This window comes from Heptranchias perlo, chromosome 43 (assembly GCF_035084215.1).
Source record: "Heptranchias perlo isolate sHepPer1 chromosome 43, sHepPer1.hap1, whole genome shotgun sequence".
In the NCBI taxonomy this organism is placed as follows: domain Eukaryota; kingdom Metazoa; phylum Chordata; class Chondrichthyes; order Hexanchiformes; family Hexanchidae; genus Heptranchias; species Heptranchias perlo.
Window position 1 is genome coordinate 9,283,984 of NC_090367.1, and position 18,953 is coordinate 9,302,936.

Genomic DNA, 18,953 nt, shown 5'->3' on the forward strand with positions numbered 1-18,953 from the left:
TACCTGCTGCTCTTGTCCTTCTAGGTGGTAGAGGTCGCGGGTTTGGGAGGTGCTGTCGAAGAAGCCTTGGCGAGTTGCTGCAGTGCATCCTGTGGATGGTACACACTGCAGCCACAGTGCGCCGGTGGTGAAGGGAGTGAATGTTTAGGGTGGTGGACGGGGTAGCAATCAAGCGGGCTGCTTTATCTTGGATGGTGTCGAGCTTCTTGAGTGTTGTTGGAGCTGCACTCATCCAGGCAAGTGGAGAGTATTCCATCACACTCCTGACTTGTGCCTTGTCGATGGTGGAAAGGCTTTGGGGAGTCAGGAGGTGAGTCACTCGCCGCAGAATACCCAGCCTCTGACCTGCTCTTGTAGCCACAGTATTTATATGGTTGGTCCAGTTAAGTTTCTGGTCAATGGTGACCCCCCAGGATGTTGATGGTGGGGGATTCGGCGATGGTAATGCCGTTGAATGTCAAGGGGAGGTGGTTAGACTCTCTCTTGTTGGGTTTGACCTAGTAGCCATTACAGAGACATGGTTGCAAAGTGACCAAGATTGGGAACTAAATATTCCAGGGTACTTGACATTTAGAAAAGACGGGCAGAATGGAAAAGGAGAGGGAGTAGCCCTGATAATAAAGGATGAGATAAGGATCTTGGCTCGGAAGATCAGGAAGTAGAATCAGTATGGGTGGAGATAAGAAATAACAAGGGGCAGAAAACACTGGTGGGAGTAGTTTATAGGCCTCCTAATAGTAGCAATACCATCGGACAGAGTATTAATCATGAAATAATAGGAGCTTGTAACAAAGGTAATGCAGTAACCGTGGGGGATTTAATCTTCATATAGACTGGAAACATCAAATTGGCAAAAGTAGTCAGGAGGACGAGTTCATGGAATGCATTCGAGACAGTTTCCTAGAGCAATATGTCATGGAACCAACCAGGGAACAGGCTATTTTAGATCTTGTATGATGTAATGAGACAGGGTTAATTAGTAATCTCACAGCAAAGGATCCTCTGGGGAAGAGTGATCATAATATGATAGAATTTCACATTGAGTTTGAAAGTAATGTACTTCCAAGACCAAAACTAGAGTCTTAAACTTAAAAAAAGCCAATTACATAGGTATGAGGGGCGAGTTGGCTAAGGTAGATTGGGAAATTAGATTAAAGGGTTTGACAGTTGAAAAGCAATGGTGAACATTTAAAGAAATATTTCAATATTCTCAACAAGTATACATTCCATTGAGAAATAAAAACTCCACTGGAAAAGTAATCCACTGGTGGCTAACTAAAGAAGTTAAGGATAGATTAAAAGAAGAGGCCTATAATGTTGCCAAGAAGAGTAGTAAGCCTGAGGATTGGGAGAGTTTTAGAAACCAACAAAGGACGACCAAAAAATTGATAAAAAGGGAGAAAATAGAATATGAGAGTAAACTAGCAAGAAATATAAAAACAGATTGTAAGAGCTTCTACAAGTATGTAAAAAGGAAGAGAATAGCAAAAGTAAAGGTTGGTCCCTTAGAGGCCGAGACAGGAGAAATTATAATGGGGAATCAGGAAATGGCAGAGACATTACATAAATATTTTGTACCTGTCTTCACAGTAGAAGACACAAAAAGCATACCAGAAACAGTGGGGAACCAAGGGGTTAATGAGAGTGAGGAACTTAAAGTAATTAATATCAGTGGAGAAAAAGTACTTGAGAAATTAATGGGACTAAAAGCCGATAAATCCCCTGGACCTGATGGGCTACATCCGAGGGTTCTAAAAGAGGTGGCTGCAGAGATAGTGGATGCATTGGTTGTGATCGTCCAAAATTCTCTAGATTCTGGAACAGTCCCAGTGGATTGGAAGGTAGCAAATGTAATCCCGCTATTCAAGAAAGGAGGGAGAGAGAAAACAGGGAACTACAGGCCAGTTAGCCTGACATCAGTCATCGGGAAAATGCTGGAATCCATTATTAAGGAAGTGGTAACAGGGCACTTAGAAAATCATAATATGATTAGCAGAGTCAACATGGTTTTACGAAAGGGGAATCGCGTTTGACAAATTTATTAGAGTTTTTTGAGGATGTCACTTAGCAAGGTAGATAAAGGGGAACCAGTAGATGTAGTATATTTGGATTTTCAAAAGGCATTCGATAAGGTGCCACACAAGAGGTTGTTACATAAGATAAGGGCTCATGGGATTGGGGGTAATATATTAGCATGGATAGAGGATTGGTTAACAGACGGAAAACAGAGAGTAGGGATAAACGGGTCATTCTCAGGTTGGCAGGCTGTAACTAGTGGGGTACCGCAAGGATTGGTGCTTGGGCCTCAGCTATTTACAATCTATATTAATGACTTAGATGAAGGGACCGAGTGTAATGTATCCAAGTTTGCTGATGATACAAAGCTAGGTGGGAAAGTAAGCTGTGAGGAGGACACAAAGAGTCTGCAAAGGGATATAGGCAGGTTAAGTGAGTGGGCGAGAATGTGGCAGATGGAGTATAATGTAGGGAAATGTGAGGTTATTCACTTTGGTAGGAAGAATAGAAAAACAGAATATTTTTTAAATGGTGAGAAACTATTAAATGTTGGTGTTCAGAGAGATTTGGATGTCCTCGTACAAGAAACACAAAAAGTTAGTGTGCAGGTGCAGCAAGCAATTAGGAAGGCAAATGGCATGTTGGCCTTTATTGCAAGGGGGTTGGAGTACAAGAGTAAGGAAGTCTTACTACAGTTGTACAGGGCTTTAGTGAGACCACACCTGGAGTACTGCGTACAGTTTTGGTCTCCTTACCTAAGGAAGGATATACTTGCCTTAGAGGCGGTGGAACGAAGGTTCACTAGATTAATTCCTGGGATGAGAGGGTTGTCCTATGAGGAGAGATTGAGTAGAATGGGCCTATACTCTCTGGAGTTTAGAAGAATGAGAGGTGATCACATTGAAGCATACAAGATTATGAGGGGGCTTAACAGGGTAGATGCTGAGAGATTGTTTTCCCGGCTAGAGAGTCTAGAACTAGAGGGACATAGTCTCAGGATAAGGGGTCGGCCATTTAAGACTGAGATGAGGAGGAATTTCTTCACTCAGAGGGTTGTGAATCTTTGGAATTCTCTACCTCAGAGGGCTGTGGATGCTCAGTCGTTGAGTATATTCAAGGCTGAGATCGATAGATTTTTGGACTCGAGGGGAAGTTACTTCATGCCAGACTGGGGCAGACTTCATGGACCAGCTGCGGCCTGTTTTCATAGGTTTGCATGGAACACTGCAAAGCCAACACTGTGATGGTAACACGTGCATATCTTAGTGCTGTCGCAGGACAGTGCTGTTGACCATATTATAAGAACCCCCCACCCCTGACCTTGTTATTCTTGCTTGCTCCAGACGTGTTGCTCTGCTCCCTCTCAGCCCGTTACAACAAACAGGGCTGAAAGAGAGGACCAAATTCCCAGGCCAACCAACGTCAAGGCCGCAGGCCAATCGCGAGTGATTCTTCTTGTGCTTCTGCAGATATTAGCTGTGGTTCGGCGGGTCTCTCTCTCTCTCTCTCTCTCTTTCTCTCGCCTGAGTCAGGAGGTCGTGGGTTCGAGCCCCACTCCAGAGACTAGAGCCCCATAATCCAGGCCGACACTCCCAGTGCCAGAGGGAGCGCTGCACTGTCGGAGGTGCCGTCTTTCGGATGAGACGTTAAGCCGAGGCCCCGTCTGCCCCTCTCAAGCGGATGTAAAAGATCCCACGGCCGCTATTGGAAGAAGAGCAGGGGGGGAGTTCTCCCCGGTGTCCTGGGGCCGATATTTATCCCTCAACCAACATCGCTAAAAGAACAGATTATCTGGTTATTTATCACACCGCTGTTTGTGGGATCTTGCTGTGCGCAAATTGGCTGCCGCGTTTCCCACATCACAACGGTGACTACACTTCGAAAGTACTTCATTGGCTGTAAAGTGCTTTGGGACGTCTTTCCTCTCTCGAAATTGGCTGCGACAGGTAGGCCCTGCAATACATACATTGCCCATTGGCTTCGCTGTGGTGCTCTCACCATGTTCCCTACAGGCCCGCAGCCTGGTTCTTGACCCGAATCTCCGCAGTGTCCCGGACGGGGGTGGGGGCCAAAGGGTTGTAAACCACAGGAATTGTAGGCCCCCCCGCCCCCGAGTTAAAACCTCTTTCATGTTCCTCTTCTTCAGTTTTGAAATAAATCTGGTGCCCAAACCTTTTGGAAGCGCCCGCAGTCAATGTGCCCGTTGACGCCAGCCGAGGAATAAATGAACCGGTAGCTGAGGTTGTGCGCCATCTTACTTTGGACAGTTGTGTTAATGCGACGGTATTATTTCTGGGCCCCTCCCATTGCCCGATTCACGCTGTAGCAGGTTGCGGTGGGGGGGGCGAATCAATAATCAGGGCTGTGGACAGCAGGGTCACAAATTAAGAAAAGTTCGACTCCGCCCAGTGCTGAATGAAAATGTAATTCATAGTATCGTAGTATGTAACAGCACAGAAGGAGGCCATTCGGCCCATCATGCATTTCCCGGCTCTTTGAAAGAGCTGTCCAATTCGTCCCGCTCCCCCCTGCTCTTTCCCCATATCCCTGCAAATCTTTTCCCCTTCATTAATTTCTCCGATTCCCTTTTGAAAGTTATTATTGAATCTGCTTCCACCGCCCTTTCAGGCAGCGCATTCCAGATCATCACAACTCGCTGCGTAAAAAAATTCTCCTCATATTGTCTCTGGCTCTATTGTCGATCACCTTAAATCTGCGTCCTCTCCACTTGCCTGGATGAGTGCAGCTCCAACAACACTCAAGAAGCTCGACACCATCCAGGACAAAGCAGCCCGCTTGATCGGCACCCCATCCACCGCCCTAAACATTCACTCCCTTCACCACCGGCGCACCGTGGCTGCAGTGTGTACCATCCACAGGATGCACTGCAGCAACTCGCCAAGGCTTCTTCGACAGCACCTCCCAAACCCGCGACCTCTACCACCTAGAAGGACAAGAGCAGCAGGCACATGGGAACAACACCACCTGCACGTTCCCCTCCAAGTCACACACCATCCCGACTTGGAAATATATCGGCCGTTCCTTCATTGTCGCTGGGTCAAAATCCTGGAACTCCCTTCCTAACAGCACTGTGGGAGAACCTTCACCACACGGACTGCAGCGGTTCAAGAAGGCGGCTCACCACCACCTTCTCAAGGGGCAATTAGCGATGGGCAATAAATGCCGGCCTCGCCAGCGATGCCCACATCCCATGAACGAATATTAAAATTTGCATGTATCTCAAATTATTAATTCAGTCTCTTCTTACTTCAAATTCACTTAATTCTCAGTCTGCCCTGACAACAAACACTACACTGTGAACGATTCAAACAGGACAAGCCAGCGAACAGGAGAGGGCTGCCTGGCGCAGGGGAGGGGGGCTGATCTCCCCGAGCTTGGACTCGCCACGCGACCCGGGGGTCTCAGGGTGACGACCCTCCGTTACAAATCACCAATAAGCGGTAAACATAATTCTACCCGTGTTACAGATCGGTTAAAGCTTGCAACGGAAGCTCTTTTGATCAATTAATTCAAAGCTCCTATCCATCTGTGATCAGATGGCAAGTAGCTTTGCTCAGGTCTGGCCGGTGGGATGTAGCTTTGCTTCTCTGTCCTCCCCTCTCCTGCCCTCCCACCCCCCCGAGTTCCCAATCTCAGCCCTGCCTCCGTGGGGAGACACTGACTCCTCCCAGCCGCAAGGAACACAGGATCAGGAGGAGGCCACTCAGCCCCTCGAGCCTGCTCCTCCGTACAATTAGATCACGGCTGACCCATCCCTCAACTCATGCAGCACATCAAACTGCGGGCCCGCATTAATAATTCCACTGATCGGGGGGGGGGGGTGTGGTTAAAGAGTTAAATACGGGGAATGTGTGTTTTTATCGGAGGATATCAGGAGAGGCGGGACTTTTTTTTAACATGTTTAAATCGGGCTCCGACAGTGCCTTTGTCGTCAACTCAAGCTGCATGAGTTTCCCAAGAGGTGGGAGTTGCCTTCTCCACAAGGTAAGTGCCTTTCCCAGCGCTCCTTGTGGGGCCAGGAGGAGCAGGAGTGCTCCCCTCCCTCCCCCCTCCCGCCAGGCCTCTCGAGAAAGCCTTCGGCCTTCCCCCTTCACCTGATTGCAGACTTCCCCCCCACCTCGAGCAGCGTCGGGAGCAACGGGTGGCTTTGGAGCTATGGCTCCCAAAGGTCTCCACCACTGGGGGCTTTCCTCACCTCGTGTCTGGGGTCTGTCGTAGACTGATTGATAGAGTTTCGAAGGTTAGGGGGTGATCTGATCGAAGTTTATAAGATATTAAGGGGAACAGATAGAGAGAAACTATTTCCGCTGGTCGGGGATTCCAGGAGTAGGGGGCGCAGTCTAAAAATTAGAGCCAGACCTTTCAGGAGTGAGATTAGAAAACATTTCGACACACAAAGGGTGGGAGAAGTTTGGAACTCTCTTCTGCAAATGGCAATTGATACTAGCTCAATTGCTAAATTTAAATCTGAGATAGATAGCTTTTTGCCAACCAAAGGTATTAAGGGATATGGGCCAAAGGCAGGTATATGGAGTTAGATCACAGATCAGCCATGATCTTATCAAATGGCGGAGCAGGCACGAGGGGCTGAATGGCCTACTCCTGTTCCTATGTTCCCATGATTGATTGCTATGATTAGTCAACAAATCCATTATCGCTGTATCATGGGGCTACCATGGTGGTTTGCGAACTAGATGGACTTTGGTCTTTTGTTGTCTAGTCATTGGGTTAAGATAAGAAGCAGCTATATTGGTGCAGGCTATTCTTATCAAGCCTTGTATTGAAGTGGGGATTGGTTAGGAGTTATTATCCGGGGAGCGGGGAGGACGGCGATTGATATCTCAGGTAACGGGCACTGACCCACACCTCCGTTCTGAGACCAGGCTGTGTCAGGGTTTATTCCTCCTGATTTTTTTTTTGCAGTGATCTCGGATACGAAGCGAAGGTCCCCCCTTGCCGGCATCTGTCGGCGACCAGCGGCTCCCTCCATCTCCAGGGCTGGCATCGATCGGAGCCTATCAGTCCCTGACCGGGTCTGTCTCTGGGTCGTTTGGTGTTAACCTCAACGTGCGGGCCACTGACAGACCGCTGATGGTCGCTCCCGACCCTCACTCAGACAGCAGGCATCGATACCAGGCTTAGGAAGGGACAGCATCTCAATCAGGCAGCAATTTGCTCAACATTATGGTTGCTAAGGGATTTCTATATCGGATCTTGCAGTGAAAACTTTCAATGCATTTTGTGGGAATGAGCTTTGAAAAATGGGCCAACATCAAAGCACAAGGGTGAAGGATAATGTGTGTGTGTATTAAGTGGAATTTAATTGTAATGAACCGTTAAAAGATTTTAACAGATAGCCACAGAATTGGTATTCATTCTATAAAAGCCTGTTGCTAATAGGAACTGAAGAATGAATTCACACATTTCCCACATGAAATCTAAAATTGCCAATTTCTGATCTCAAGACATGGCTACAAGTTACTTGTGTACCGAGTGCATGAGAGGGACCTTTACTCTATATCTAACCCTGTACCTGCCCTGAGAGTGTTTGATGGGACAGTGTAGAGGGAGCTTTACTCTGTATCTAACCCTGTACCTGCCCTGGGAGTGTTTGACAGGACGGTGTAGAGGGAGCTTTACTCTGTATCTAATCCTGTTCCTGCCCTGGGAGTGTTTGATGGGACAGTGTAGAGGGAGCTTTACTCTGTATCTAACCCTGTACCTGCCCTGGGAGTGTTTGATGGGACAGTGCAGAGGGAGCTTCACTCTGTATCTAACCCTGTACCTGCCCTGGGAGTGTTTGATGGGAGAGTGTAGAGGGAGCTTCACTCTGTATCTAACCCTGTACCTGCCCTGGGAGTGTTTGACAGGACGGTGTAGAGGGAGCTTTACTCTGTATCTAACCCGTGCTGTACCTGCCCTGGGAGTGTTTGATGGGACAGTGTAGAGGGAGCTTTACTCTGTATCTAACCCTATACCTGCCCTGGGAGCGTTTGATGGGACAGTGTAGAGGGAGCTTTACTCTGTATCTAACCTGTGCTGTACCTGCCCTGGGAGTGTTTGATGGGACAGTGCAGAGGGAGCTTTACTCTGTATCTAACCCTGTACCTGCCCTGGGAGCGTTTGATAGGACAATATTGATGAGCTTATTCATTGGCTGTGAAACGCTTTGGGATGTGAGAGGTGCTATATAAATGCAAATTCTTTCTTTGTGTTTACTGAAAGTCCACAAGAGAGAAACAAATTGATGCGAGATAATAAACACTCGGGGTCTACACTGGGGTTAAGGGGGACAGAGCACTGGAAATTGGAATCCCAATCAGTGCCCTGGATCGAGGGGTTCAGGCAGCGACGAGGCACAATTGTGAGTCCGTTGGGAGATCTATAATCGCCCGAGCATCGAGCGAGAGGATAATGGGAGCAATTTGAGAAAGAGTCATGGAATATTCATGAAGCCCATCATTAAAGCTGAGTTCATTTCACTTCATTAACAAGCAAATACTGGCACAGTAAAGAGCTGGCAGTTTAAGTGAGTAAAATGTTCATTTGGAAAGCCTTGTCTTAAGCAACTGACTTGATTCTTAAGCGAATTAGACGGCTAATTAATTCAGATGAAAGCCATCACTCTCGATCTCCCTGGGCTGCAGCCACCTCCCCTTGGCACCTCTCCAGGGTCGGTATTTTTATGGGGAGGGTATTTCCCATCTCCCTCTGCGTCTCGGTATCAGGGATGAGGGACTTCAGTGGAGACGCTGGAGAAGCTGGGATTGTTCTCCTCAGAGCAGAGAAGGTTGAGGGGAGATTTAATCGAGGTGTTCAAAATCAGGAGGGGTTTTGATAGAGGAGATAGGGAGAAACTGTTTCCAGTGGCAGGAGGGTCGGTAACCAGAGGACACAGATTTAAGATAATTGGCTAAAGAACCTTCAGAGGAGATGAGGTGACATTTCTTTACGCAGCGAGTTGTGATGATCTGGAATGCGCTGCCTGAAAGGGCGGTGGAAGCAGATTCAATAATGACTTTCGAAAGGGAATTGGAGAAATACTTGAAGGGGAAAAATTTGCAGGGCGACGGGGAAAGAGCAGAAGGGGAGTGGGACTAATTGGCGAGCTCTTCCAAAGAGCCGGCACGGGCGCGATGGGCCGAGTGGCCTCCTTCTGGGCTGCATCGTGCTATGATTCTATCTGCCGGCAGGTAATGAGGGGAGATTGTCGGGGTCTAGAGTGTGGGAACGCTGGAAGAGAGGGGGTGTCGGAATAATGGGGAAAGTGCTTGCAATGTGGAAATATTGGGAGGGAGGGTGTCCAGGAGGACTGGGAGAAGAAGCCATGGTGAGGGGAAGGAAGAACGAAAGAAAGGCAGAAAGAACTTGCATTTATATAGCACCTTTCACCACCTCAGGACGTCCCAAAGCGCCTTACAGCCAATGAAGTACTTCTGAAGTGTAGTCACTGTTGTAATGTAGGAAACGCGGCAGCCAATTTGCGCACAGCAAGATCCCACAAACAGCAATGTGATAAATGACCAGATCATCTGTTTTTTTTTAGTGATGTTGGTTGAGGGATAAATATTGGTCCCAGGACACCGGGGAGAACTCCCCCCTGCTCTTCTTCCAGTAGTGGCCGTGGGATCTTTTACGTCCACCTCAGAGGGGCAGACGGGGCCCTCGGTTTAACGTCTCATCCGAAAGCAGGATTGCAAGAGTCAATGGTTAGTTACATCCATTCCAGTTATGGACGATTATGATAGCAACTTGATGCCAGGCCCTGTGTGAGGGTGTAAAATAGTACACAATTATAAAATAGGGAGCCCCTCCTGATTGAATTGAGTGCACACTGCAGCAGGCACCGAGCGACGTGTATGCAGGGGGTCACCAGGTTAATCACATCCTGGAAATAGATTGAAAAAGCCTGATAACCTTTGGAGGCCTCCCGTGTTTTGCTGTGCGGTGAGCAGGTAAAGTGCTGAGGTCCAGCAGGTGGATAGGCTTCACCTCCGAGAAACAAATCTCCCCCTCGGCTGGGAATGTGTCACCATCAGCTTCCAATGGGTCACTGAAGCGGTTAATGTAGTCAGGGTCTGTGAGAGATTGGCCCGTTCCCAACCACACAGTTTGGGACACACAGAGTGATGTCCCCTCACTCCCTCCCTGATTTTTCCTCCCTCCCTCCGATATTCCTTTTCTCTCTCCATCACTGATTTCTCCCTTTTACCTCCTACTGATTTCCCCTCTCTCCCTCTTTTCAATATTCCTCCTTTCTCCCTCCCTGATTTCCCCATTCTCCCTCTCTCCAATTTTCCCCTTTCTCCCTCCCTGATTTTCCCCTCTCTCCCTCTCTCCAATATTCCTCCTTTCCCCCCTCCCTGATTTCCCCATTCTCCCTCTCTCCAACATTCCTCCTTTCTCCCTCCCCGATTTCCCCATTCTCCCTCTCTCCAATTTTCCCCTTTCTTTCTGATTTCCCCATTCTCTCTCTCTCCAATATTCCTCCTTTCTCCCTCCCTGATTTCCCCATTCTCTCTCTCTCCAATATTCCTCCTTTCCCCCCTCCCTGATTTCCCCATTCTCTCTCTCTCCAATATTCCTCCTTTCTCCCTCCCTGATTTCCCCATTCTCCCTCTTTCCAATTTTCCCTTTTCTTTCTGATTTCCCCATTCTCTCTCTCTCCAATATTCTTCCTTTCCCCCTCCCTATTTCCCCATTCTCTCTCTCTCCAACATTCCTCCTTTCCCCTCCCTGATTTCCCCATTCTCCCTCTCTCCAATATTCCTCCTTTCCCCCCTCCCTGATTTCCCCATTCTCCCTCTCTCCAACATTCCTCCTTTCTCCCTCCCCGATTTCCCCATTCTCCCTCTCTCCAATTTTCCCCTTTCTTTCTGATTTCCCCATTCTCTCTCTCTCCAATATTCCTCCTTTCTCCCTCCCTGATTTCCCCATTCTCTCTCTCTCCAATATTCCTCCTTTCCCCCCTCCCTGATTTCCCCATTCTCTCTCTCTCCAATATTCCTCCTTTCTCCCTCCCTGATTTCCCCATTCTCCCTCTTTCCAATTTTCCCTTTTCTTTCTGATTTCCCCATTCTCTCTCTCTCCAATATTCTTCCTTTCCCCCCTCCCTGATTTCCCCATTCTCTCTCTCTCCAACATTCCTCCTTTCCCCTCCCTGATTTCCCCATTCTCCCTCTCTCCAATATTCCTCCTTTCCCCCCTCCCTGATTTCCCCATTCTCCCTCTCTCCAATATTCCTTTTCCCCCCTCCCTGATTTCCCCATTCTCTCTCTCTCCAATATTCCTCCTTTCCCCCTCTCCCTGATTTCCCCATTCTCCCTCTCTCCAATATTCCTCCTTTCCCCCACTCCCTGATTTCCCCATTCTCTCTCTCTCCAATATTCCTCCTTTCCCCCCCTCCCTAATTTCCCCTGGTATTTTGGTAAAAAATAGCAGCGGTAATTAGAATCATAGAAGTTTACAACATGGAAACAGGCCCTTCGGCCCAACATGTCCATGTCGCCCAGTTTATTCCACTAAGCTAGTCCCAATTGCCTGCACTTGGCCCATATCCCTCTATAACCATCTTACCCATGTAACTGTCCAAATGCTTTTTAAAAGACAAAATTGTACCCGCCTCTACTACTGCCTCTGGCAGCTCGTTCCAGACACTCACCACCCTTTGAATGAAAAAATTGCCCCTCTGGACCCTTTTGTATCTCTCCCCTCTCACCTTAAATCTATGTCCCCTCGTTATAGACTCCCCTAACTTTGGGAAAAGATTTTGACTATCGACCTTATCTATGCCCCTCATTATTTTATAGACTTCGATAAGATCACCCCTAAACCTCCTACTCTCCAGGGAAAAAAGTCTCAGTCTATCCAACCTCTCCCTATAAGTCAAACCATCAAGTCCCGGTAGCATCCTAGTAAATCTTTTCTGCACTCTTTCTAGTTTAATAATATCCTTTCTATAGTAGGGTGACCAGAACTGTACACAGTATTCCAAGTGTGGCCTTACTAATGTCTTGTACAACTTCAACAAGACATCCCAACTCCTGTATTCAATGTTCTGACCAATGAAACCAAGCATGCCGAATGCCTTCTTCACCACTCTATCCACCTGTGACTCCACTTTCAAGGAGCTATGAACCTGTACTCCTAGATCTCGTTGTTCTATAACTCTCCCCAACGCCCTACCATTAACGGAGTAGGTCCTGGCCCGATTCGATCTACCAAAATGCATCACCTCACATTTATCTAAATTAAACTCCATCTGCCATTCATCGGCCCACTGGTCCAATTTATCAAGATCCCGTTGCAATCCTAGATAACCTTCTTCACTGTCCACAATGCCACCAATCTTGGTGTCATCTGCAAACTCTGAACAGAACATACGGACAAACGAAAGTGACAAGCAGCAAAAGACCAGTTGGTCCATCAAGCCTGCCCCACATATGATGGCCAGAGCATCAAGACACACTAGTGTTGTGTGCAGTATTGGATTCCGCAGAATATTGAGGTTTTCGAGAGGGTACAGCACAGATTCACTAGGATGCTGCCTGGTGTGAGGAAACACAAACACAAAGAAAGACGTAGAAACTGGGGCCTTTTTCGTTAGAAAAATGTGGATTATAGCGGGATGTGGTAGAAGTGTTTAAAATTAATCACAGGGTAGATGAGGCCGTAGATACAAGATTAAATGGAAGAGATTTAGAGCAGAGAGGAGGAGAAACTTCTTCGAAGTTTATAAGATAGGGTGGATAGAGAGAAACTATTTCCGCTGGTTGGGGATTTTAGGAGTAGGGGGCACAGTCTAAAAATTAGAGCCAGACCTTTCAGGAGCGAGATTAGAAAACATTTCTACACACAAAGGCTGGTAGAAGTTTGGAACTCTCTTCCGCAAACGGCAATTGATACGAGCTCAATGGCTAAATTTAACTGAGATAGATAGCTTTTTGGCAACCAAAGGTATTAAGGGATATGGGCCAAAGGCAGGTATATGGAGTTAGATCACAGATCAGCCATGATCTTACCAAATGGCAGAGCAGGCACGAGGGGCTGAATGGCCGACTCCTGTTCCTATGTTCACACAGAGAGAAGTGAGGCTGTGGAATTGACTTCTGGGGTTAGTGGTTGAGACAGAAACTATGTCGACATTCAAGATTTGATTGGGTAGGGGGATGAAGGGAAAGGTCTTGAGGGATATGGGAACAGGCCGGGTAAACGCGATTAGAACTATTTGCTCGTGTGGCCGGTAAACACCGACACGGACCGGTTGGGCCGAATGGCCTCTTTCCATGTTGTAACTTTGGTGTATTTGTAAGTCTTCCTCAACCCTGTTAGCTTTGTGATCCTTTGGTCCAGCGCCGACTGAATCGACAAGGAAGACCCACCTGAGGTGCAGCAGGGCTGAGATAGGGCGCTCGCAGGGGCCTCGAATGGTCCCCTCCCTCACTCCAACACCGCACGGTGCTGCCAATAACTCCCTACCGCCCTGTGGGTTCACTAAAATTAGCGCCGCAGGTTCACAAGGCCATAAAAATGGCAAATCAAGCTCTGGGGTTCATTTCTAGTTATATTAAACTTGTATCGATCCTTGGTTAGGCCACACTTGGAGTATTGTGCACAGTTCTGGTCTCCAAATTATGAAAAGGATATAGAGGCACTGGAGAAGGTGCAAAAAAGATTCACAAGGACGATACCAGAACTCAGAGGTTATACCTATCAGGAAAGATTGAACAGGCTGGGGCTCTTTTCTCCAGAAAAGACTGAGGGGTGAGCTGATAGAGGTCTTCAAGATTATGAAGGGGTTCGATAGGGTAGACGTAGAGAAGATGTTTCCATTTGTGGGGGAGACCAGAACTAGGGGCCATAAATATAAGATAATCACTAATAAATCCAATAGGGAATTCAGGAGAAACTTCTTTACCCAGAGAGTGGTGAGAATGTGGAACTCGCTCCCACGAGGAGTAGTTGAGACGAATAGTGTAGATACATTTAAGGGGAAGCTGGATAAACACATGAGGGAGAAAGGAACAGAAGGATAGGCTGAGAGGGTGAGATGAAGTAGGGAGGGAGGAGGCTCGTGTGGAGCATAAACACCAGCATGGAGCAGTTGGGCCGAATGGCCTATTTCTGCGCTATAGACTTGATGTAACTCTGTGTTCTTCCTCAGGATTCGCTCACCTGGAACATCTCTGCGATCTTCGGCCCCTCGAGGAAGAGACGAGTGTTCAGACACTCCACCGGCCCAAACTGAGCGGTGAAATCCTTGAACTCGTCGAAGACTTTGGGGTACATGGCAGCAGACATGACGTCCTCGGGGGTGATCTCGTCCTCGTGCCGGGCCTTCAGCTCCTTCTCCAGGTTCTTGAAGTCCAGGTGTGAGAGGGAGGCACCAGGCCGGCCCTCGATCCGAGGTAGTTCCTTCAGTACCTGAAAGAGAAACAAAGTTAGATTCCGTCAGTCTTCGAAACCCCGGGCCTGAAGGAATCACGGGATTGTCTGAAAATAGGATGTCCCACAGCCAATGAAGTGTTTTCAAGTCACTGTTGTAATGTAGGAAACGCGGCAGCCAATTTGCGCACAGCAAGATCCCACAAACAGCGATGTGATAATGACCAGATCATCTGTTTTTTAGTGATGTTGGTTGAGGAATAAATATTGGCCCCAGGACACCGGGGAGAACTCCCCCCTGCTCTTCTTCCAATAGTGGCCGTGGGATCTTTTACCTCCACCTGAGAGGGGCAGACGGGGCCTCGGTTTAACGTCTCATCCGAAAGACGGCACCTCCGACAGTGCAGCACTCCCTCAGTACCGGCACTGGGAGTGTCGGCCTGGATTATGGGGCTCGAGTCTCTGGAGCGGGGGCTCGAACCCACGACCTTCTGACTCAGAGGCGAGAGAGAGATACCGACCGAGCCGAGTGTCTCTCGGAGACGGAGAGAAGCCATGGACTAACGCACGGTTGGAATTTTAAAATGGTGACATTGTTCAATTGGAACTGAGTGAATAAAGGTTTGCCAAGCTTTTATTCTCCTGAGGAGAATGCCCCTTTAAGATGAGGACACGTGAGAATTACACAAAGTATTCACAGGTTTTACATGCCGCTCGTATGAGGAACATAGGAACAGGAGGAGGCCATTCAGCCCCTCGAGCCTGTTCCGCCATTCAATTAGATCATGGCTGATCTGTATCTGAAGTCCATCTACCCGCCTTGGTTCTGTAACCCTTAATCCCCTCACCCAACAAAAATCAATCAATCTCAGTCTTGAAATTTTCAATTGACCCCCGGCCTCAACAGCTTTTTGGGAGGAGAGAGTTCCAGATTCCCACTCCCCTTTGTGTGAAGAAACGCTTCCTGACATCACCCCTGAATGGCCCAGCTCTAATTTTAAGGTTATGCCCCCTTGTTCTGGACTCTCCCACCAGAGGAAATAGTTTCTCTCTATCTACCCTATCAAATCCTTTAATCATCTTTTCTTTTATTCGTTCATGGGATGTGGGCATCGCTGGCGAGGCCGGCATTTATTGCCCATCCCTAATTGCCCCTTGAGAAGGTGGTGGTGAGCCGCCTTCTTGAACCGCTGCAGTCCGTGTGGTGAAGGTTCTCCCACAGTGCTGTTAGGAAGGGAGTTCCAGGATTTTGACCCAGCGACGATGAAGGAACGGCCGATATATTTCCAAGTCGGGATGGTGTGTGACTTGGAGGGGAACGTGCAGGTGGTGTTGTTCCCATGTGCCTGCTGCTCTTGTCCTTCTAGGTGGTAGAGGTCGCGGGTTTGGGAGGTGCTGTCGAAGAAGCCTTGGCGAGTTGCTGCAGTACATCCTGTGGATGGTACACACTGCAGCCACGGTGCGCTGGTGGTGAAGGGAGTGAATGTTTAGGGTGGTGGATGGGGTACCAATCAAGCGGGCTGCTTTGTCCTGGATGGTGTTGAGCTTCTTGAGTGTTGTTGGAGCTGCACTCATCCAGGCAAGTGGAGAGTATTCCATCACACTCCTGACTTGTGCCTTGTAGATGGTGGAAAGGCTTTGGGGAGTCAGGAGGTGAGTCACTCGCCGCAGAATACCCAGCCTCTGACCTGCTCTCGTAGCCACAGTATTTATATGGCTGGTCCAGTTAAGTTTCTGGTCAATGGTGACCCCCAGGATGTTGATGGTGGGGGATTCGGCGATGGTAATGCCGTTGAATGTCAAGGGGAGGTGGTTAGACTCTCTCTTGTTGGAGATGGTCATTGCCTGGCACTTGTCTGGCGCGAATGTTACTTGCCACTTATGAGCCCAAGCCTGGATGTTGTCCAGGTCTTGCTGCATGCAGGCTCGGACTGCTTCATTATCTGAGGGGTCGCGAATGGAACTGAACACTGTGCAGCCATCAGCGAACATCCCCATTTCTGACCTTATGATGGAGGGAAGGTCATTGATGAAGCAGCTGAAGATGGTTGGGCCTAGGACACTGCCCTGAGGAACTCCTGCAGCAATGTCCTGGGGCTGAGATGATTTGCCTCCAACAACCACTACCATCTTCCTTGGTGCTAGGTATGACTCCAGCCACTGGAGAGTTTTCCCCCTGATTCCCATTGACTTCAATTTTACTCGGGCTCCTTGGTGCCACACTCGGTCAAATGCTGCCTTGATGTCAAGGGCAGTCACTCTCACCTCACCTCTGGAATTCAGCTCTTTTGGACCAAGGCTGTAATGAGGTCTGGAGCCGAGTGGTCCCGGCAGAACCCAAACTGAGCATCGGTGAGCAGGTTATTGGTGAGTAAGTGCCGCTTGATAGCACTGTCGACGACACCTTCCATCACTTTGCTGATGATTGAGAGTAGACCGATGGGGCGGTAATTGGCTGGATTGGATTTCTCCTGCTTTTTGTAGACAGGACATACCTGGGCAATTTTCCACATTGTCGGGTAGATTAATCTTGTATACTCGAGGGGATACAAGCCCAGTCTATTTCACCTGTCCTCATAATCTTTTAGCCCTGGTATCAGTCCGGCAAAGAGTGAGTGTACTCTACAGGGCAGGGGAAATACCAAAGAATGTTTGAAACAATTTCCTTGAAAGCTGCTCTGTCAGCTCCAGGAAATTCGCGACTTAAAGAGGGAAGCAGGCTGCTGTAACTTTTCTTGCTTCTAAAATAATTCAACCCTAACTAGGTTGAAATGAGAAGATTTGCTCAGATTTCACACAGCGCCTCGTACAGCCATTGTACATTCAGTCCTAATCATCGGTAATTGTACAGTCAGTGTGTCTTGACGCTGACTGAATGAGTTCGAAGGATGTTCGGTTGATCATTTTAACAAATGTCGCAGGACAAAGCCACTGGATTCCACTTTCCTGCCCTTTAGGAGAGCAAATGCTTCGAAGACACTGCACACTTCACGCAGAATAAGGTCCTTTCAGCTAAAAGATAAAGACTGACCCAAAACAGCAGGAAACGCAGGCAAATACCAAGCCCCCACTCCGCCGAACTCTGGCCGTCTTCTGGTATTTCCCTCGCTAGGCGTCCAGAGGCCTCTATTGACGTTCAGATGGCTCCCAGGGTGGGTCGCCCACTCCGCCCCTCCCCCGACAAACCCACCCGAACTGGCCATGGAGAAAATCTGTGTCTTACTTGGTTTTCCCTTCCAATAATCAGACAATAGCCCTCTGCCCCCACCTCATGATTGCCCATCCAAATTGTCCTCTGATTCCATGGTTACAGAATACGATGGTATAGCCCATACTGGCGGCCGTTCCTGCATCTGCCTGGGCCCTAAGCTCTGGAATTCCCTCCCTAAACCTCTCCGCCTCTCTCTCCTCCTTTAAGACGCTCCTTAAAACCTGCCTCTTTGACCAAGCTTTTGGTCACCTGTCCGAATATCTCCTTATGTGGCTCGGTGTCAAATTTTGTCTGATCATCGCTCCCGTGAAGCACCTTGGGACGTTTTACTACGTTAAAGGCGCTATATAAATGCAGGTTGTTGTTGTTGTAAGTGGGGAGGCTCACTTAGGTGCTCTCAGGAGGTCGTGGGTTCGAGCCCCACTCCAGAGACTTGAGCCCCATAATCCAGGCCGACACTCCCGGTGCCAGTACTGAGGGAGTGCCGCACTGTCGGAGGTGCCGTCTTTCGGATGAGACGTTAAACCGAGGCCCCGTCTGCTCCTCTCAGGTGGATGTAAAAGATCCCACGGGCCGCTATTGGAAGAAGAGCAGGGGGGAGTTCTCCCCGGTGTCCTGGGGCCAATATTTATCCCTCAACCAACATCACTAAAGAACAGATGATCTGGTCATTTATCACATCGCTGTTTGTGGGATCTTGCTGTGCGCAAATTGGCTGCTGCGTTTCCTACATCACAAGAGTGACTACACTTCAAAAGTCCTTCAACGTAAAGTGCTTTGGGACATCCTGAGGCGGTGAGAGGCACGACAGAAATGCTTTCTTTAATATGGACCGGCAACGTTTGATGTGAACACTGGGTTTGTCTCTCTCCGCGATTGAAATCGGCCATGGCCCGAGGCTCTGCGAGCAGAAACTCAAGAGCAGCGACACGTCAGGGAATGAAAGGAGAGCTTCTGGGCGCTTCTCCTGATGTTAGACGGCAGAGAACATCAACGAGTTTGAAAAACTGCGAGTCCTCCCCATGGAAATCTGTGTCCTTTAAATTTTCGAGGACGAGTAACACAAGAAACAGAATGAGCTTCCAGAGCTGGGACGGGCAGGGAGGGGCCAACAGTTCTCACGTCTCTGGAAGTTTGCTACCTGCACTCATCCTGTCACCGTTGTGTCTCATCGCATAGCATCATGTGGTCTTAAAGCACAGGATTAAAGTGGACGTGTGTCGTACAGGATTTGTGTGAGCTGGGAGCATGGGGTGCTTGGACACGATGAGTGTAACATTAGCAAAGGAAGGTCAGTCTCAGGTTTTCAGTGCAAATGATT

The 18,953-nt window shown here is 48.5% G+C and overlaps 1 protein-coding gene across 3 annotated transcripts in view; it reads right to left on the bottom strand.

The window, feature by feature from the left end:
• The window catches only part of LOC137306496 (pyruvate carboxylase, mitochondrial-like), a 1,155,436-nt gene that overhangs the window by 6,060 nt on the left and 1,130,423 nt on the right, over window positions 1–18,953 (bottom strand). For all 3 annotated transcript variants that reach the window (XM_067975757.1, XM_067975758.1, XM_067975759.1), the window contains one exon: window positions 14,212–14,460. In XM_067975757.1, coding sequence (XP_067831858.1) covers window positions 14,212–14,460 — 249 coding nt within the window. The remainder of the gene's footprint in view (window positions 1–14,211; window positions 14,461–18,953) is intronic.